At 38.2% G+C, this 20,005-nt stretch overlaps 1 protein-coding gene across 1 annotated transcript in view; it reads left to right on the top strand.

Moving 5' to 3' along the window:
- Nucleotides 1–2,738: 2,738 nt before the first annotated feature.
- kcnq1.2 (potassium voltage-gated channel, KQT-like subfamily, member 1.2) overlaps nt 2,739–20,005 on the top strand; it is a 154,567-nt gene continuing 137,300 nt past the window's right edge. Inside the window, exons 1-6 of the mRNA XM_037542579.1 lie at nt 2,739–2,941; nt 5,535–6,163; nt 15,902–15,992; nt 18,039–18,165; nt 18,582–18,660; nt 18,862–18,958. Coding sequence (XP_037398476.1) covers nt 5,670–6,163; nt 15,902–15,992; nt 18,039–18,165; nt 18,582–18,660; nt 18,862–18,958 — 888 coding nt within the window. The 5' untranslated portion in view covers nt 2,739–2,941; nt 5,535–5,669. The remainder of the gene's footprint in view (nt 2,942–5,534; nt 6,164–15,901; nt 15,993–18,038; nt 18,166–18,581; nt 18,661–18,861; nt 18,959–20,005) is intronic.

Here is a 20,005-nt window from a genome sequence, read left to right as displayed (position 1 = left end):
ATGTGTGTTGTGTACACATATGAAAGTTATCAAATATTGGAAATGCATAAGATATGGATCAAACATAAATGTCTGATAGGTATTATAGTTATAATTAATACTATGTCATCTAATACATATTACATTATATAAATGTATCGTTCAACAAAATGTTCGTTTATTTCATGTTTTGTAGTTTGTTTGCACAGCTTACAATGCGCACGTGTTAAGCGTTCAGTTACGCAGCTATTTTACTAATTCTGTTTCTTTAAGACGTTTGTGGAAACAACAAAATAGACACATAAAAACCTTAAATTATAAATAACATTAAGCTAGCATTTATGAGCAATATATGGCATCCACATATGAATAATGTTTTCTATTATATATTCTTGAATGAACGTGTTAGACATATATCTTTGTAAATGGTGGCATTTGGCTGAAATTTGCGTCCCATATTTGAAAATGACGATTCCAAATAAGTTGGCATGTAAAAGTGTCCTTATATAGGTTGGATGTAAGAGAAATCCATGTGTGATAATACATGTCATAGGTCATATATTGCCATCTATCAGATTTCTGCAGGGGAACAGAAACGAGAACACGTTCTCAGACTGATAGAAACACTTTTTTCCTCGCCATGTTACAAAAGTATAAATACTTTCTTCATAGCGCGTTACGATTGACGATGCTTCGCATCGAGGACTTTCAACGGTCAGTACAATTAAACTAAACTGGACGAGCGGTCAAACGCGCCCACACTGACCTGCATCAAGTGGCCGCAGAAAACTCTACATGTTTGACCACCCGTATTTCGACAAGCCCCGCCCTTTGCGGTTGTGACTGGCTACTTTTCGGTACTACAGCCTCAGCTGCTTAACTACGAGCCAATCATCACGGAGAAGGCGAAGCCGTACAAGCCAATCCTAGAGCAGAAGGGCGGGGCTTGTCTGAGTGCAGGTGGTAAAAAAACCCTGTCCGTTAACATCAGGTCGACCGTTACTCCGAGGGACTGTAACGGTCCATCCTGGCCGAGTGAGTTTTTTTTTTTTCTCTCAATGGGGCTGAGAAACAGACACGACACTCTGGACGAAGACATTTGGACTTATCGTTAGACTGTGCACATCGGTAAATATGCCTGTTTGTAATAAAATCTTGATTTCGCTATTGCATAGACCAGATCAGCTCAGGCGGTATTGAAATGAAATTCTTAGTTAGGTTAGGTTAAATAACCTATAACCTCGCATGAAAGTTTGAGCTGAGGCGAAAAAATAAATGCAGTGGAACGTCTGCTCAGAGTCATATGCAACATTTACGTTTTCTTTTTTGTTACACTGCCGTTTCTGACAGGACCAAACGTTTAACTATATCCACAGAAAAAAACAATCACCTTTTATTTGCATCTCTTATTCGACTATTAGCCATGTCAATGACTGTAAATCGTCCTTTTATTATACGATGGACTGGAAGAGACTGAAAGCCGCCGAACTGCCTGAGGGCAAACCCGGTGGCCTGGCTGTGTTGTGATATTAAAACCCAGGAGTCTGCAGTGGTGAGTTAGCACACAGCAGCGTTATGAACAGAGCTCAAAGAGAGCAGCTAATAGATGAAGATTCCGCCGTGTGATGTGTGAGTTTCAGGCATTTGTTTGTCAAAAGTAGCTTAAATTACTCTGTACCACATACAGTCTCTGCTACACCATAAAAAAACCCTAGAAGATCACTTAATGTAGTAACAAGCGGTTTAAGTGGTTTTATGTCACATAAACATATATTTCGAGTTATTTTTCCAATGTCAGTGTAAATGAACACAGCAGTGCTGTACTTTAATAACATCAAAATTACAAACCTTAAAACGCTTCAGATCAACCTGTGCTCTATCAATAGCACATGAAACCTTTCCCACTTTTGAGCTCTGTGTGAGTGGGGTCAGGGTTAAGGGGGAGATTGCAAGGACCCTTTGGTGTTTCTCGTGAACACGTTATACTGGAGCCCTAAAGAGTTTACATTGACTTACAGCGGTGCGTCTCACCGGTCGCCCTGCAGATATTTCACAGTGCTTTTTCCTCCAGGTCATCTGATGCAGTTCATCTACTAATTCTCAAGCCCTTCGTGAGGTTAAATTGGACGTCAGAGTGGGAAAAGCGCTGGTTGGAGACACTCCTGACACAGGTCAAGTCAAATAACCCAAAGCAGTTCTATCTTGGCTTTTTATTTCATGAAGCGGCACAACGAGGCAAATCATTTAAGCTATCTCTGTTAGACCACATAATACGAATACCAATATATTGTGATTTTGTTGATACATGTTGTGTTTCCAATAAGTGAGCAATTCATGTTCCCCAATAATATGATTAGGCACAGGGCTGCACAGCTGTGATCTAAAAGTAAAAATGTGATACTGTATCAGTGCGTGACATTTGACAGAGCATCCACAGAGCACTCACGGAGAACAGCTGAGACTGGGCGACGTGTCCACAGTAGCCAAATGTACATGCAGCCTGAAAATCCGTTACTAATCCGGCTAATGAACTAAATCGGAATAGAATACGTCCATGTAAACACCTCGATCGGAATAGACTAATCCGATTAAGGCCATTCGGAATACAATTTCTATCCAATTGAACGAGGTGGCTAACCCAGTAAATGATCCGTTAAATAGAAGAATAACAGCCGTGAAAAATCTGCATCTGATTACGTTCCCGAGCTGTAAGTGTAAGTACCTTCTGCGCATGCGCGTCGCGTCACAACGTAAGGTTGTACCGTTCTTGTAGAGACTGGTCTGTAGAGGAGGCGGAGTTCAAACTTGGAGCGTTAAAAGACGGCGGTGGGACGGCGGGTGGTCCAGTTTACGTGTCTCAAAACATTGCGCCTTCCTCTCGCCCTTCTTTAAGCAGTGCGTGTGAAGTTCATTTTCCTGAGACTGCCAGTTTTAGAGCAATTAAAAACAACTGAACACTCAGGTAAACCCGCTACTGGTCTCGCTCCAATTGGACCACGGGGTGCTCGTCGTCAGGGTGCTGTCTACACTAAGTGGCATGCGCGTAATTTCGGATCTGATTACTTTTGCGTATCTGGTGCGTATGTAAACATATTTCCATCAGATTTTACGTAGAGTGTGTATATAAACACCTCAGTCTTCATTTGTAATTGGAATTCAGTCGGAGTGGCAAAAATCTTACCGTGTATGCCCAGCCAGTGTGGTAGGCCTGCACGATAAATTGTGTTTTTATCGTTACCGCGATATTCACATTGTTAGAGCGGCGATGACAGAACAGGTCTAATTTCCTCATACACGCCGCCAGAGACATCATTCAATTAAGCCACAAACTGTTACAAGCCTGCTTCTCTCAGCTGGGACTGAACCTGAGACAAAGCTGAGACAAGTGACTTAACCATTAGGCCAAATAGCCAAGTACAAAACACACACTCAGAGACCTTAAAATATCACCCCGAAACTTTTTATTTTTTTATTTTAAACCCGAAAGGTTTATTTGAATTTCAACTCATAACAATGTGCCAGAAAGAGGAACACGAGCAGAACTCAGGATGGGTCAAGCTCCACTGTTTTCCATTAGCCAGTTGCACTGGCAAAATCGGCGTTATGTTGTTTACAACCTGACCTGCCACAACATTTAATGCCTAAAAAAACAAAAACAATATGTATTTGTTTTTGTATGCCAATAAAAAAACATATTTATTTGGTTTTGTCGTCCATATAGAAAAAGCTGTTGAGCCCTTCAGTTCACAAAAATGTGTTTGCCATTCTGATGGAATTAGTTGTATTTCATTGCTTTTTATTTTGCAGAATAGTAAATGGTGCTGTTGTAACATACAGAGGTGTTTAAAGACAGATTAATTCGATTTATGTTTACACATCCCAGAAATATCTGCACTTGTGTTACATCCAGCCAGAGACACATTATTGTAATACTAATTTATCGCTTCTCATATTGTCACTGTGATATCCTTCATCACATTTTATGTCAATATCGTTGCAGCCCTAGTGTGAGCTGAACTTTTTTCGTCTGTATGTCTCCCGAACCTCATCAAGTTTAGCTCTCACAGCTCTGTATCTCTGATTGACAGAAAGTGTTCACTCGTCACTTGTCTAGGTGAGTTTGGAGAGCTAAGTAACTCAATCCAGATGGGGACATTAGAGCTGTTATGGAGTCTGTCAACGCATTCTGCATGACAGCTGAGCTAGAGTGCAGACAAAGCTCCCGTTTCCACCCTGCTTTACTCAGCTACTGCTCCTCATGCACACAAGATGGATGATTGTCCTTAAGGGAACGACTGACCTTTTAAGTTAGGATGCTCAGTTGCCCCCTCTCTGTTTCAAGATCGACATCTGTGGTCTGATAAATAGATAAGAACTGGACATTGGATTACTGTGAGAAAAAAAAAATGTACTTCTGTCTGGTGCCACAGCTGACAAACACCAACTTCTTTGCAAATGTGACCAGTGATGTTTAAAACATGATACATCTCTTTTTATGGCATTACTTTCTGTAACAGTTTTACTTGTGGTCATGATTTGTTTACATTTTTATGCATTGTCTTGTTACAAATACACTTGAAGGGCTCTCCCATGTTGGATGAATCACATGGACACCTCAGATATTGTATCTCCATGTAACGTCTGGTTCAGTAATCCCCTATTTATCCTCATGCAATATTAATAGGGCAGAATCTCACTAGAGATTCTGAGTGTATCCCATGCTCCTTGTTTATGTGCACTGACATGCAGAGGTTGGAGCTTGTTAAGTGATTCGTGTCTAGTATGGCGGAACCATGAGCCAATGCCGAAACAAAAACAATTAAAACATTTGGATTAGCATCATTGAGAAATATAATGTTTATTTCTAAAGGGTTACAAAAACAGTAAAATGAATAGAATGCACACATGTTCCATCTATAGCAGCATTGCCTAAACATTCTGATTTCAGGGCTAAAATTAAAATGCCATCATATATTGCTTTGAAATATTGTTCAAATGTAAACATCTGCCTGATGTCCATAATTACTTTTCAAGCAACAGTCTACCAGTACCAATGATTCTGATATCATGTATACCTAATATTTCCAAAGACAGAGACTCGGACACTGATCCAATAGCCTACAGATTACATATGATTAATGTCTTATGGGGTTAATCAATGTTTGTCAAGTGGCTGCCATTAATTCTCCAAGTATTGTTTTCAGTAACAAGAGCATGGTGAAAGAAATGGATCATAGCCACTGCTTGCCCTTGTTGTCTTAAAATTAAGTGTGAAGTGCACAGACCCTCTTAAAAATAACAGTGAGAAAAATGGTCTTGATAGTGATGCCATAGAACAACCACCATTGTTTTCCTAAAGAACTTTATCGTTATCAGTGAGTTTTTCCTTTAAACAGATTGAAAGGGATTGTTAGGGACCTGACTGCGATTATTTTATGGTACCATCCAAAGAACCCTTCATTTTTGAAGGCATCTTCATTTTTAAGAGTTTCTCAACATCATACTTAATGCTGATGTGAAGTATTTGTTTTTGCTTTTTATTTATACCTTCACAGGAGTGGAGACTTGAGCGAAAGGTCAAGTGCTGATCACCTATGAACATTTGTGGTTACGCCATCATAGAGTGACTTCTCAGCCTCCCTCATATCACATTTCAAACAATAACCCCCAGCCCTGTAAGCGTACCCACCATGGGAGAGAGGCGGGGGCGTCCCATCCCTCTCCTGTGCCGGTCCCGGCGTTTCGGCTGGTCCGGCAGCTGTGACAGCAATGGACCAAAAAGCAGTGGCCCAAACGGGCACACTTTCACTGGGCCGAGCTCCGAGTGCAGCTTGGAGGAGGCAGCAGCACCTGTGGAGGAGCCACCAGTGGACAGCTCACGCTACTCTCCTGTTTCAGTGGAACTGGAGCCTGTGGTGAATAATGGATCAGGCGTCCCCGGTCCTCCAGGCGGACACACAAAAGAGGCAACGGTGCACAGAGAGTACGTCCAGTCGCACTCCTGCTCCTCCCTCTCCCTGTCCAGCGGCGCGGTCAGTGGAGAGCCAGTGCGTGGCCTGCCCGGCCCCGCTCCCTCTCGCTTCACACATAACCCCTATCACGCCAAGACTAGCATGCAGGGCGATGTCTACAACTTCCTAGAGAGACCTGCAGGCCTGAAATGCTTCCTCTACCACTTCCTAGTGTGAGTACATTTGCCTGTCATTACTCTATTATTTGAGAAACATAAATGCTCAGTATGTGGTCAGTTCCATTTCCTTTGTTTACATTTTTGTTGATGTAGATCATAGATTTGATTCACGATGTAACATAAGCTACATGTGATTTCTGAGACACTGTTAGTGTTCATGGTTTTCCTGGTGAAATCTGATTGATTACATCAGAATGATGTTTCACATGTTTAGATTGTAACTTGAAATGTGAAATTTATAATATTCAGAGTTGATAAGCAGTCAAACCTTTTTCTTCTGCATATCCAAGATATATAGACTCTTTTTCTTAAAGACTGTGCAACCTAAAGTCATATCCTAACTGTTTTTTCCATTCTGTGAATAAGTGATATCATGTCCAAAATCCTAGAGTAGAAAACAAGTGTGATTTACATCCAGTTACATAAACAGAGTTTAAAACTGAGTCAAAACTGGTGGAAAACATTACTTATATTCGGCATTACATTGTCTGTTTCTGTCAGTTCATTCAGTATTTTAAAAGCAGGACTTAACTCGTTACCTGAGCTTCTCATTCATTTTGTTTTAATCGCATTTCACATTTTTGTGAAGTGCCCACGGCTGTTATCCCAGCAATGAGGTAATTACAGTTAATGCTGCAGGGTGTAAAGAATATGCACCAGTTCTCAGTAACTAAAGAAGTGTCTCCTTCGGCCACAGGTATCTGTGTGTGGCTAAGACTACGTAAAAGCGGGTCAATGTGATCTTGATAGCCCTGTCTCCAAGCCTGGATGACTCTTCATTCTGCAGACAGTGGAGGCAGCTGGGTCATGCATGAAACATGCAGGGCTTATTTCCTATCAGGCCTGGGAAAGTTGAATGCTGTCAATTTGTATTATAATAAAACATTTACTGATTTCAATCATTATCCGATTTATCTGATTCATTCATCTGAATGACCTTGTGCCCTCCGTCCTATGCTGTGCATTTGCGTGTTTGTTTGACATAGCAGTCTGATAACCTTCCCTGTCTCTGTAACTGAACCTCCAGCACAGCAGCACATTCAGGATAACCTGATATCAGCCTTTTACAAAATTAAACCCCTCTGATTGACGCTCTGCACTGCTCCTTTAACTAACTCTTACTTGCCGATGGTTATCAATGCCAGGCCATTTTTCTCCACTCTCGGTCCAGCTGCCAGACTTGAAGTGGATCCATAAAGGCCTCAGTGCATCAACCTGGACAGCCTAATGACTTGTCTGTTTATCTAGATGGCCCATGGATAGATTCTTTTGTGTCACAGGCCCAGGCCTCTCCCTTAGCTCAACACATCTATAGTGTGGTAAGAGCAAAGATGCTCATTGGCAGAGCCAACAGAGCAGATTATTGTTGCTCTCTCACCATAGAAACATCTTTCTTTCTTTGGTCGTCTAACTGACCCTTCGTATAAAAGAGTAATTGCATTTCTTGTTCTTTTTGTCATTATATTTAGATACATCCATTGAAAATTTGAGGGAGTTTAACAGTGCTCCTGGACAGGTGTCCCAAAACAGTCTTTCCACAGTACAGTTGGCAGGCTCAGCATGATACAAACAGACAGAAATCCTGTAGTTAGCCATTGCTATGGTCATGTGGTTCCTTGACGTAACAGGACACAGTGTTTGCAACTGGAACTGTATCCAAAATACTTTAACATTGTTCTTGCCCTCTTATATGAGATTTGCTCCTTGAGACAGACAAATGTGGCCATACACGCATCCACCCCTTTTCTTCTGAGCACACTGTCTTGCATACAGTGCTACCACATGCTGCCTTGCATGCTGCTTTGCTTGGATGATTGATTCACACATGTTGTGAAAAATACTGACCAATGCCTATGATTACGCTGTGTGCTACAGAAAAACAGAAGAACTAGACAAACAAAAACAGACAAACAAACTTTTGTTAGTGAAAGTGTCAATGCAGGTCTGTAGGGTTCCAGCTGTTTTTGTTTTGAGATCAGGCTAGTTAAACATTTTAATTTTTATAGTTTAGCTTTTTTATGAGTTATGAGTTTTTCTTATTCTAACTTTTTCTAACTTTTCTGAAGTTGTTTGTTTAAAGTTAGATAGTTCTTCTGATTTTCTTTTCTTTCCACTTTCGTGGGTTACTATTGATCATTTTTATTTATACACTTCCATGGGTTCTTCTTCGTCATCCAACCTGGTCTCATGGGATATCAGAATCTCTGCTAAGAGCATCAATGCGTGCACCTGATGTATGAAATATCTGGTAGAATGCTGCCAACAGAGTTTTAAATTAGACTGACAAGTTGTGGTGTTTTTCGTTGGGTGTTGTCTTTTGTCCAAAATAATTTGAGCCTGATTACAGTTGATTAATTAAGCTATTATGATTCAAATTTGGTATGCACTGGAAATTTTGTGATGTCATCAATGCTTTAATAAGAGGTTTTAAATAACTTTGGATTGTGAGGTGTATGTTCAGGGCTGTTACATGATTAAAAAGAATTAATATTCATTCATTACATTGTTTAATGTAGTCAGTTGCAGTTAATCATATTTGTCATATTTGCTCAAATGTGAAGCATTTAAAATATTTGTGTAAGCACTATCCAGTGTAGTCTGTAACAATGTTGTTAGACTCTTACTAGAAGACTTGCACACTGATGCATAAAGTTTCTGTGAAATAACAATGAATACATAACACACATTGTATTTTTTAGTTCCCAGAAATCATAAGGCCTTCTTAAATGTTCCCCTCTGAATTATATCAGATCTTATTTAAACACAGACATTTGAAACTTGTAAAACATTCAGATGTTATATTCTTTATTTTGTATGTTTTACAGTGAACACTTCAGTAAATTCTCCCATTTAAAGCCTAACACTATGTATTAGTGGAGGGGACTGTCAGCATATTTACTATATATTAACATATTAATTATTTGCTGAGTTGATCAACATGGATCTAGTTGATCAAGTAATAAGTTGAGAGACTCCCAGTTTACTTAAAAGTTCTTAGTAGGATATGTTTAGTACAGTTTTAGGTTTGTTACTGTTTACTTTATATACGGTGCCCCACACATGAATAGTTGTACCATTTAAATGAAATGTGGAAAAAAAATAATTTTGTCCATTATTATTTTTTTTTATTATCATTATTATTGTTGTTGTTGTTGTTGTGGTAGTATTATAGAATCCACTATGGCGGATAGACTAGTGGCAGTGTGCCATAAGGTGTATGTTATGTACTTGCATTGCTCCTGGAGGTCTGGCCAAAAAATTTAATGTACATGATTCTCTGCGGACCCCCACAGTTGATCAATAAAGAGAAATTTGATCTGCCAGGAGACTTTACGTGTCTGAAATCTGCTTCATGGAAGAAAATCCTGCATCTCCAAACTAGCTTTAACAAAGAGGAAACCTTTAACCCAGAGGTTAAAATGCAGGCTAATGATTAAAGTCAACATAGATAGATTTTCATGGATCTATGTTAGTTAAGTGTTTGTGGTTCAGATCTTAAATGTACACAGTTGGATGACTGACCTTAAAGAACTCCCTCAGAAATGTTTAAGTACAGTTGGAGAAAGGATTGTCTTCATGTTCTCCTCTTTACATTTGTGCATCATGGATTGGAACCCTTTCAATGAGTAATCTCACTTTAACTTGCATGGAAAGAGGGATGGAAGAAAAACACCCATAGCTGGATCACCTTGTGCTTATAGTTTATAATAGAATGTTTGCACAGTAGAGATGTGTTTTCAGCTGTGTTCCATGAAAGTCAATGAAAAGTCAGTTTTTTTCACTGCCACTAGAATATACCAAATATTTATGTATCATAATAATGTTCTAGCATTACATAAGACCTCTTTTGGCTCAAATAATGAGTGATATTGCTGTAAGACAGTTAAGCTGCAGAGAGTGTAACTCAAATAGATGGCCATTACCAGCATTTACTAGATGAACAGAGATGATTAAGTGGGGGCAAATAGTTTGTGGCTTTGCAGTCTGTGGAAAAGGACAACCTTAAACAGCCTCTTCAGCTGTGCGAGATCTCATATCATCTATCTATCCAGAAAAGCAAGTTAAACACTTTTTTTAAAACCTTTAACCATTTCAAGTTATTATGGAAATATTTGTTGAAATACCACAAATTCTTTTGGCAAATATCTGTGAAAATACTATTAATTATTAATACAGTGGCCAGTCTTCATGGGTACTCGCAGTGCAGTTAAGTTTAATTACAGCACTAAGTTGAAGGAGCTTTCTTCAAGGCTCTCAAACTAGTTACATTGTCACAGATAACATTCAATTCCAAGATTAAGGCCTGCATGGTGTAAAGTCAGCTGTATGTTCTCCATTTTTTGAGAAGACAGTGTTGTTACAGATAAAAAAAAGCAAATCATTAAAGAATTCTTTGGTTGTGAGTTAAAATCCTAGACTGTCTATTGTGGTGAGTTCAGTTCTGACTGTTAGACCATCTTGGAACTTGAGTGAAGGAGCACGCCAAAAAATCCAGCACCATCAGGCGTAATGATGGAACATCCAAGCAGAATGTCTTGAATTTTCTTTTTTCATAGTCTTATTGTCAGAGAATCTCATATGCAGCACATGAACATAAAAGATTCCGAACTGTCTGCTGCTCAATTTGTAGAATATTTTCTGGCTTCATCTCATACAGCGTGACATGCAATGAACTTGTAAGACCTTGTTTATTAGACAGTCTGCTTTGGCCTTTAAAGTGTTTTCAGGCAGAGGAGAGCATCACAGTTCATTATTACAAAACTTACTTGGGAGCCAAATGGAGTATTTAGTGCAGTTAGTGCAGTTAGTTTGGCTTTGAGTATAGCTGGGGCAGCAAGGGATCAGCTTGTTAAGGCTTTATGCCAGGAAATGAAACATGATGGAACTGAAGAAGGCCAAGTTTGGCTCCAGAGTGGGGACCATGCATGCTGACCTAGTCATGGAGGCTTCTTTGTTGATGTTTCCTTCTACCCACCACTGCATTTATGCCCTTGAGCTCCAGTGTAATTGCAGTGTAACACACTGCATCTCCCCAGTGGCCCACCCCAGCTTGGGGGCACTGGAAAAGTTTGACGAGTCATCAGTAGCCTGATAATGGATAAATAAAGATTTTTTCTTTCATGATTCTCCTTTGACACAAATGCAGCGTGAGTGGTAATGCTGTTGTTGTCAACAGGGTCCTAGGGCAGCTTGTGGTGACTGATGCTGTTAATGCTGGATAAACCACCAGCTGTTTTATTTTAATCAGATCTCTACGATTTGTCCTTCCAAACTAGACTCACTCACTGAGATGACTCCTTTGACCTAAGCTAGCCACACCTCCTGGGATGCTTCATAGAAGGGCCTTATATGTAGTGTATTTCCACACAACGGGAGGTTGATTAAAAATGGTTTTGAGGTGAATGCTATTGTTTTTGGCGTGGCACATCGTTGAGTTTATCTTGAAAATCCACAGTATTTGTCCACAGGGGTCCTGGGAACATGTAGCTCTCTGATATGAATACAGACAAAGAAGTGACCAGAGCAAATTGTGGAAGAGTAATAATTCTGTCAGTCAGAGTCTTCCAGTCATACAGGGATACTAGGGCAACCAAACAGGGCTTGAGCTTGTTACTCACTTATGCTTTGTGTTTTGTATGAAGGAAAATAATTGTTTTTCCTTTTTGTTACTGCATTATTTCTTGATGAAGCCTAGAGAACTTAGGCCTCCATTTCCTATTTGTCATTTTAACTTCTACTAAGGTTTGTCTTGTTTTTCATTCTTAGTCCTGGGGCATAAATGACCCAAATATGATCTAAAATCTCTAACCCTGCTTTCCCTGATTTCCACATGAAAACAAGATTAAAAGCTTATTTTAATTTAGTTTGTATGCCTCCAGGACACATTCATATTTTATCCAGATGTTGCTCACTGAAAGCATTAAAACAAGTTGCAGTAACACGATATTTCCCTTGGATGTTCATCCAGAAAAACAGGAGATATCCGTCTTATGAAATAATTTTTGGTGGCCTATATTTTGACTAGGCTAGACGAGGGCTAATCCAAATTTGAGAAAATGTGGGAGCAGAGTGATACCGAATTGGTGCATATATCATCCTCTCCATTTTGGGAATACAGCTGTTGATGTTGCAATAGCACAACACATCTGGTCATTTTGAAGAGGGATTAATAAGGATTATTCATCATGTTAAATGTAGCATCGTTTCTGTCTCTTTTTCCATGAACAGATATCGCTAGATAATGTTTCAGCATTTAATGTAAAAAGCCCATATAAGTGGTACATAAAGCAGGGCTTTGAACAAAACCTGAGTATACATTTGCAGAAAAAACATGTAAAGAGCAAATAACGTTGAGGAATTTCAGATTAAAGTGATACAGCATGTTGTTTTCTTTTCTCACTAAAAACAATGACAGTCATCCATGTTTAAGGTTCCCTAATAAATAAAAATACAGCTTCCTTATAGATCAAGCATGTTTAATATTGGGTTTAGAATAATACAGTACTTAACAGACCAACTGCCTTTAACTGCTTCTGTGTTCCAAGTGTAACAAGGTCATTTTTCATCAAATTTCATTCATTTTCATTAATTTACGACTCCTTTCACTTGTAGCAGTATAAAGATTCTACACTACTAGCACTCAAATAGCTTTTGTGTGCTTCAATGAAGGAAAGAAAATTGGCTGAAACTTACACAAGCAGGATGCATTTTTAGTGAGCTTTATGTTCTACGTAGCAGCAAAAAGGGTTATTTTATTGTTATGATGTCAAGCTTGTATCAATAGCAGAACTCTTTTTGGTGCTATATAGATTCTGCATACTGTCTAACACATTCTCCATCAGTCTGAAGAGCCACTTCATCATGCAAATAATCATTCAAGCATGCAAATGGTTGTTTGAGTATCTGTGGTTCTATACAGAACCACCATCTTTACAAAAACCCTTGTTTAACCATCTTTTTAAAGAGTGTGCTGCTGATATGAGATATGCTCTTTACTGATTTAAGACACATTCACTAAATCAGAAAATTACTTCAGCTAGACTGAGAAAGGTAAAAACACTAGTGATGTTTAGGATAATTATAGTGTTCTTCTTTTAATAGTACTGATTAATTCCCTAACTAGTTAACCTATGTCATTGTAAGGACTTGCAGGGGCTGGATACTGTGCATGCCAAGATGTGCCCAGTATGACAGAATGTCTGTAAATCACATAAGTTGCTAAACAGAATTTAGATATAAACATGGCAATACTTTGGAATTTGGTTATTTGGGCGAGATTATTACAAAATCTCGGAACATATTAAATGTGTCTTTAAACCATGCACAACATATGTGAACATTTGTGAGGTCTCAATAACAAGATTCCTTGTTTGCTCTCCACATCACAGAAGTAGGGCCTGCTGCTTCAGACTGGTTTATAGCTGTGCACTTGACTGTGCATTTAAGCAGGGCCATATAATCGATAGTCACATGTTTGTAGGTCACGATCCAGCTCAGTACTGAAGTGTGAGAATTTCCATTAAATGAACATAAACAACCTGAAGAGTACACCTCACATCTGTAAGTGACGTCATTGCTTTATCATCCTTTCTCCATCCTTTCTGCAGTGGGCACGAAAAGAGTGGTGAATGTTTTGCTCAACATGCTTGTAAACGTATGCATGTGCGTGTGTGTGTGTGTGCTTGTGTGTGTCTGTGTGTGTGAATAATCCCTGACATGGTAACATTCACTCCCATCTGGAGGGGAAATCTTTGTCGCTATGCTGTTTCAGTGGATATTAAGGCTATGCAAGCTTAAGTATAAGAGATGATGCGCAAGAAGATATTACTATATGTGTATAATGAACTTCATATACGTCACAGAAATTTTATATATCACTGCTGTTGGAAGAAAACCTTGTATCTCCATTTTTGTTGTTTTTCAGTTTTTGACGTAATTTGAAAATGTGTGTTGCCCTTTACATTGTGTGTAAATTTCATGATGAATGAATCAAAAGAAAAGGGCTAAATGACTTGGAAAAAAGTCTGGTTCCATTGACTTACATTAAAAGTAAAGTATGTTTTTCCTTCTGCTGTAAAGTTACCATTTTGGAGATACAAGTTTTTTTTCTGACAATAGGGATATCATATTATTTATAACTCCATGTGCAAGTCTACCAAAGATGGTTATGTGAATCTAGTTATTTGTGCTCCTTTGGTAGTGTGTTTATACATGAGTTGCACTGAAAAAAAATTTTTTGGATTTTAATTTTGAAAAAGCTACCGTCCTGGCTGCCTTACAATGTTTAATACATGAACTTCAGGAACTTCAAATGATATGTTTATAAGGCATAAAACACAGATCGTTTTTCAGTTAACAAAACATTTTAAGCAGCTGAAAATGTTTTTTTAATTGAATTTGAACCATTGAATTGTTTTATTATTTATTTATTTTTTGCAATCAAATGTTTTTTTTTAAGATAGTGCTCTAGTATAATACAAAATACAGTAAGCAACAAAAGAAGTAGCAACAAAATGAAGCACCCAATACCCACCCCGCCCCATGGCACCCATAAACCCACTGCTGATCAAAGAAGAAAATAACAGTGAAAAATAAATAAATGAATAGTCTCCATGACGTATCAAGCAATGCAAAACAGGTTTCACAGTAAGTTGCTAACTTTCTTAGCTGCACTTTCCGAAGAGTTCAGGGTCCTTCCACTTGCACCATGGATCCTTGCAGTTGAAAGTTCCATATTAATAATATCCACAAAAGTAAGGAATCATTACCACCAGCACAGAGAATGTGGAGGTTGCCAACGCAAGGCTAACATTTTTTTTTGCAACTGTGAGACCAGCCAGCCAGATTCTCTTTTCAGCACAATTTAAATTACATTCAGAGTCGTCAATCAAAAGCAAAGTTTGGACTGTATTTGGAATCGTTTTATTGAGAATGACTGATAATGTAAAAGAAACCTTAGTCCAAAACTTATGCACAGTTAAACACTCCCAGTACATATGTAAAATGTACCGTAAGTACCATCAGGACAAGAATTATGAAGAGGAGATGCAGTAAGGCGCATATGGTAGTGTCTACAGGGGGTTAAATAGGACCTGTGGATAAAATTGTAATGAATAAGCTGACGGTCAGGATTTTTAGAGGCTGATGTGATGTTATTCCATATAATAGGTCAATTTTATTTATTATAATAATAATATATATAATATTATTTATTAATATATTTATTTTGGTTTCTGTAAAGATAATGATGATGATGATTATGATGATGATGATGATGAAGCATTAGGTTAAAATGATGAGAAATTAAAGGCTCAAATATTCTTTTAGCACGACACAAGAAATTAGGAATCAAATTCTCAGCAGCTCTCCCTCTATGCTGAGGTAGTTGATAGATTAGACTTAGACTTAGCACCTCTGATGCTATGTAGCATATCGGATAACAAGGTTTCTCCAGCGTTTCTGCTCTCTGGAGAGGGTTTTGGCATCATCCCATGTGGTGTTTAGTGTCGTCGGGTCTTTGGATGAATGATCGTCTCCACAGGTTCCAGGGGAGTCCTCGGTGATGTTTGGCCTTGGGGGCCAAACATCTTGTTGCTGTTTTTGTGACCTGACGGTTCTCCATTCGCAGGACAAGGATGGCCGTTCGGAGCCTGTTAATCAGATTAGAGCACAGTAATTGATTACTTTACCTGAGAAAGAAAGAGAATCACTCGTGTTTTTTCCTGTTCTCAGGTTCCTCATGGTTCTAGTATGTCTTATCTTCAGTGTGCTTTCCACCATCGAGCAGTACGCAGACTTTGCCACCGGAACACTATTCTGGATGGTAAGTTTTATTCACTATGTGTTGTATGTATTTCAATATGAAACCTCAGACACAGATGTGTGCTTCATATTACAGCGAAATGAAACAATTATAAAAGCCTGCTTAATTGGCCCCTTGACTTATGGTGTAGTGCAGTACCATATACGTCCACTTGATGGAGATAGGACATCTTAGTAGGGTGGGCAGACTCAAAACTTTCTGTCCTAAAAATGCTTGTGATTTTGCTTTTTATCAGTTTTATGCCATAATGAATGGACAGAAACTGGTGGATGGAGCCCTTGTTTGATTACACTACCTGGGATAGTATTAGTCATATATTTATAATATTTAACTGTGACAGATATTAGAAAGAATCTTAAAAAGGTCAATAATAAGAGCAGTAGAAATTACTTAAGTGATTGTAATTTGTTACTATACTATATTTGTATTTATTTTTAAAAGATTTGTACTTTTCTCAAGTATTACAAAAACTGACTTACTTTTACAAAATACAATAGAAAAAATCTTCTTACATGTCCATTTAAACATTTATTAGCACATCAAGTGCTCATCATGAGTCTCAAAAGCCAGGAGATTTTTTTTAAATAACGTTTTTAGTTTTTAGTTTTTCTTAGCCAATCAAATTCCTGCACATTTTAAGTTTGAATCACTGTAAAATAAAACTGCCCTTAACTAATTAATCTTTGTACATGAACAACTATAACTCATTAGTCACTGTGACCCACACCCTTTTGGTTGAAAAGAATTGCTAGTCTGGATTACACTCTGTGTAACCAGCTTGTGTGCAGTGTTAATTTGATAATGATTCTGTTAAAGCTTTTACTTTTTAATGTACTTGCATGTTAAAATATAGAAAAGCGTTTTAACTTCCACCCAACTACATCTTCCACCTTCACCTGTTTAAAATTTTGATACTACCAATACTTTCCTTTAAAAACAGTCTATCTGTACCTTTTCCTCTTGAATAATAATAATGTGTTGTTTTATCTTTGGTAAAAGGTAAAACAACACCTCTATGAACAGAAATGACATGAATGACACTTAACAGACACTTGGTAGCCCAAAGTAAGACTGGCTAATGGGCTACTCTTGCCCACTGTGTGAATGACATTCATGAATAGTATGTCTTATGCAGATTCATACACACACATTGCACATACTTACTAGGCCCTGAGCATTAATGTAACTGCATGACTCTAATCCTAGTCTTAAAGGAATAGTCCAGAGTTTTAGAATAATTCTCAGGTAAAATATGTCCCAGAATAGTTCTAATATTATCTAAATATTGTTTCAAATACAACCACAATTATATATACAAAAATACATATTTTACTTTGAAAAATGAAGATTCTTTTCTATGATTTCTTTAAAAACACATACCATAAAAAGTGAGTGCCAGACTTTTTTTCATCTTATTTTTCCTTTCTGTTTTTTAGAGTGTTACGTTTTCCTGCTTTACTGGCATGTTGTTGAACATACACATGGCTCATGTGGTGATTTATTATACATAAGCATAATCAAACTGGTTAATCTTTTTACTGTAAATGATGTCCATGCCACAGAACATCTGGGTATGCCATTTAACAGAATTACTCAATGTAATGACCTAATCCCTGGTTTGGATAATGAAACTGGTGTTTCTACAAATATATGTGGGGCCCACTTGGTGTGTTTGCTCAGAACACCTGATATGGTGTATGTGTGTGTTATGACACTACAGCTGACAGGCAGTGTAGAATTACAGCTTTGTCTGTATCACCAATCTGTGTAAGCAAGCTGTTCTCTGGCCACCCACGTTAGTTCACTGCTCATATCACCTCAGGGGGTCACAGTGACAATCAGGGTCAATTCATTATGAATCAGAGGTCAGAGCAAAAGACTAGATAAGTGTTTTCTGTCTTAGAGAGGTCAGGCTGAATTCCCTCGTCATGGGATCTGTGCTCATCCTAGATAGAGTCTAGCTCTCTGACCTGCCTTACATTCACTCATCCTTCAGTCCTGTTGTTTAGTCTCTCACACACAATGGTTATGTTTCCCTATCTTTAGGAGATCGTGTTGGTGGTGTTTTTTGGTACGGAGTATGTGGTGCGTCTGTGGTCAGCAGGCTGCAGGAGCAAATATGTGGGCATCAAGGGCAGACTGCGCTTCATCAGAAAACCCATCTCTATCATAGGTACATATCTATACAATGTAGTCAGAAAAAACCCTCCTGCTTTCCTAAAAATACTAAAAGTCTAAAGTGGCCAAATTGGCTGCCTAGCTAGCTTGCTTCATAGCTGTTGACATTTAGTAGCTCCCACCTAAAGACAGACACAGCTCAAATGCAAAGAAACAAATATTACTCGCTACTGCCCTCTGGGTGTTATAGCACCAGTCAGATGTTAAAAGTTCAGAAGACCCATAATGTAACTGAGCAAATGTTTCTTGCTTTTTTACTTATGTGAATCTGACTCAACCCAGCTGATAAAATCTCACATTCTCTATGTTTTAATGTAAACATATGATTGTGGAAAACGAACTTTGGAAAATGATTGCATTCAACAGACCAAAATAATAGAAAATTCCTTTGTGACTTCTTCTCTCGAGCAGATTTGATAGTGGTGGTCGCATCAGTCGTAGTACTGAGTGTCGGTTCAAATGGGCAAGTTTTCGCCACCTCTGCCATCAGGTATCACTGTAGCAAGTTGATTACTCCACACAACAAATCTGTATTTGAACAAAATATATATTTATATAAGTCCCACATATGATCATTTTACTTTGTATTTATTATGTAATGTTGTGTGATATACTGTTCACTGGTAAATGTACAGAACCTTTGTACAGGTTGTAGCAGTGTTTTTTTGACACCACTTTCTTATGCTTTCAGAGGAATCCGCTTCCTTCAGATCCTGCGCATGCTCCATGTGGATCGGCAGGGAGGCACATGGAGACTTCTGGGTTCTGTAGTCTTTATTCATCGACAGGTCAGTATTGCATCTTTATATATGCGCAAACTCTCAATGCTCTCACAGTATCCACATTTCCTTAAGTGCACTGGCTGTTTAATATATTCAGTCACTATTTTAATGGATATTTCATACAGAATATTCTCCTTCGAACAATAATGAGCTGTATTCTGTGCAAATCATCTACAGGCCAGCAGTGTTGCTTTGAGCAGCTCTCCCTTAACTAAACTGTTCAGCCACGCTTGCCCAGTGAGCTGTGACCAGCTTCACTGAGCTAGCCTCCACGCTCATCAGCGCCATAATCACTCAAAATCAAAATCTGTGTTCCCTAGGCGCATAGGTAATATCAATGAAAGGATAAAATAAGTAAAACGTTATCAGGAGCTTGTAGGCTTGTACATTAAGGATGCACTGTGATTGTGCTAATGTTAAAGTAGATCGTTTAAATGAGCCCCTTTGTTTGTATGAAAATGTCTTGGAGCAACTTTGACCATGGAGAGCAATACCTTAGCTTACAGCGCTCTTAGAGCAGCCGGGTCAATGATAAAGGTGTAACTGATTTCAGAAACTATTATGATTGTGTAACTCTGACAGGTAACTCTTAAGGCTTGTGAGAGTTTATTTTTTATTTTTAGACCTTGTATGAATTAATATAGGCTTACCTAAAGCAAATGTTTTAGGAACCTGAGAAAATTAAATAATAAAAAAAACCTCAGTATCTAAATAATAAGTGTTTATTTGTTCAGAAAACTATTAATATTACAATTAATACAAATGACATTATTACTGTAGTAGAAATTTTATGTATGGCAGTGTGTTTGTTCAACCTTTTCCAAACCTTGCCGTATAGCAGCCTGGTATTATTTGTAGTTATCATCCACTGCTTGGTTTGGCTGATCACTATCTCATTAAATCAGCTGGAATTTAATAAATCCATGTGATGGCTGTCCAGGAGACAACTGAATCCAAATTTTTTGACTGAAAAAAACTTTTAAAGATATCAAACTCACTTTCAACCTCAAAAGACTTCAACTACTTTTTTGAAAACAAGAAATCTTTTGTGAA

This window comes from Pygocentrus nattereri, chromosome 11, assembly GCF_015220715.1.
Source record: "Pygocentrus nattereri isolate fPygNat1 chromosome 11, fPygNat1.pri, whole genome shotgun sequence".
Lineage (NCBI taxonomy): Eukaryota > Metazoa > Chordata > Actinopteri > Characiformes > Serrasalmidae > Pygocentrus > Pygocentrus nattereri.
Note: the sequence above shows the minus strand (reverse complement) of the source record. Positions and strands in the feature narration are given on the sequence as shown.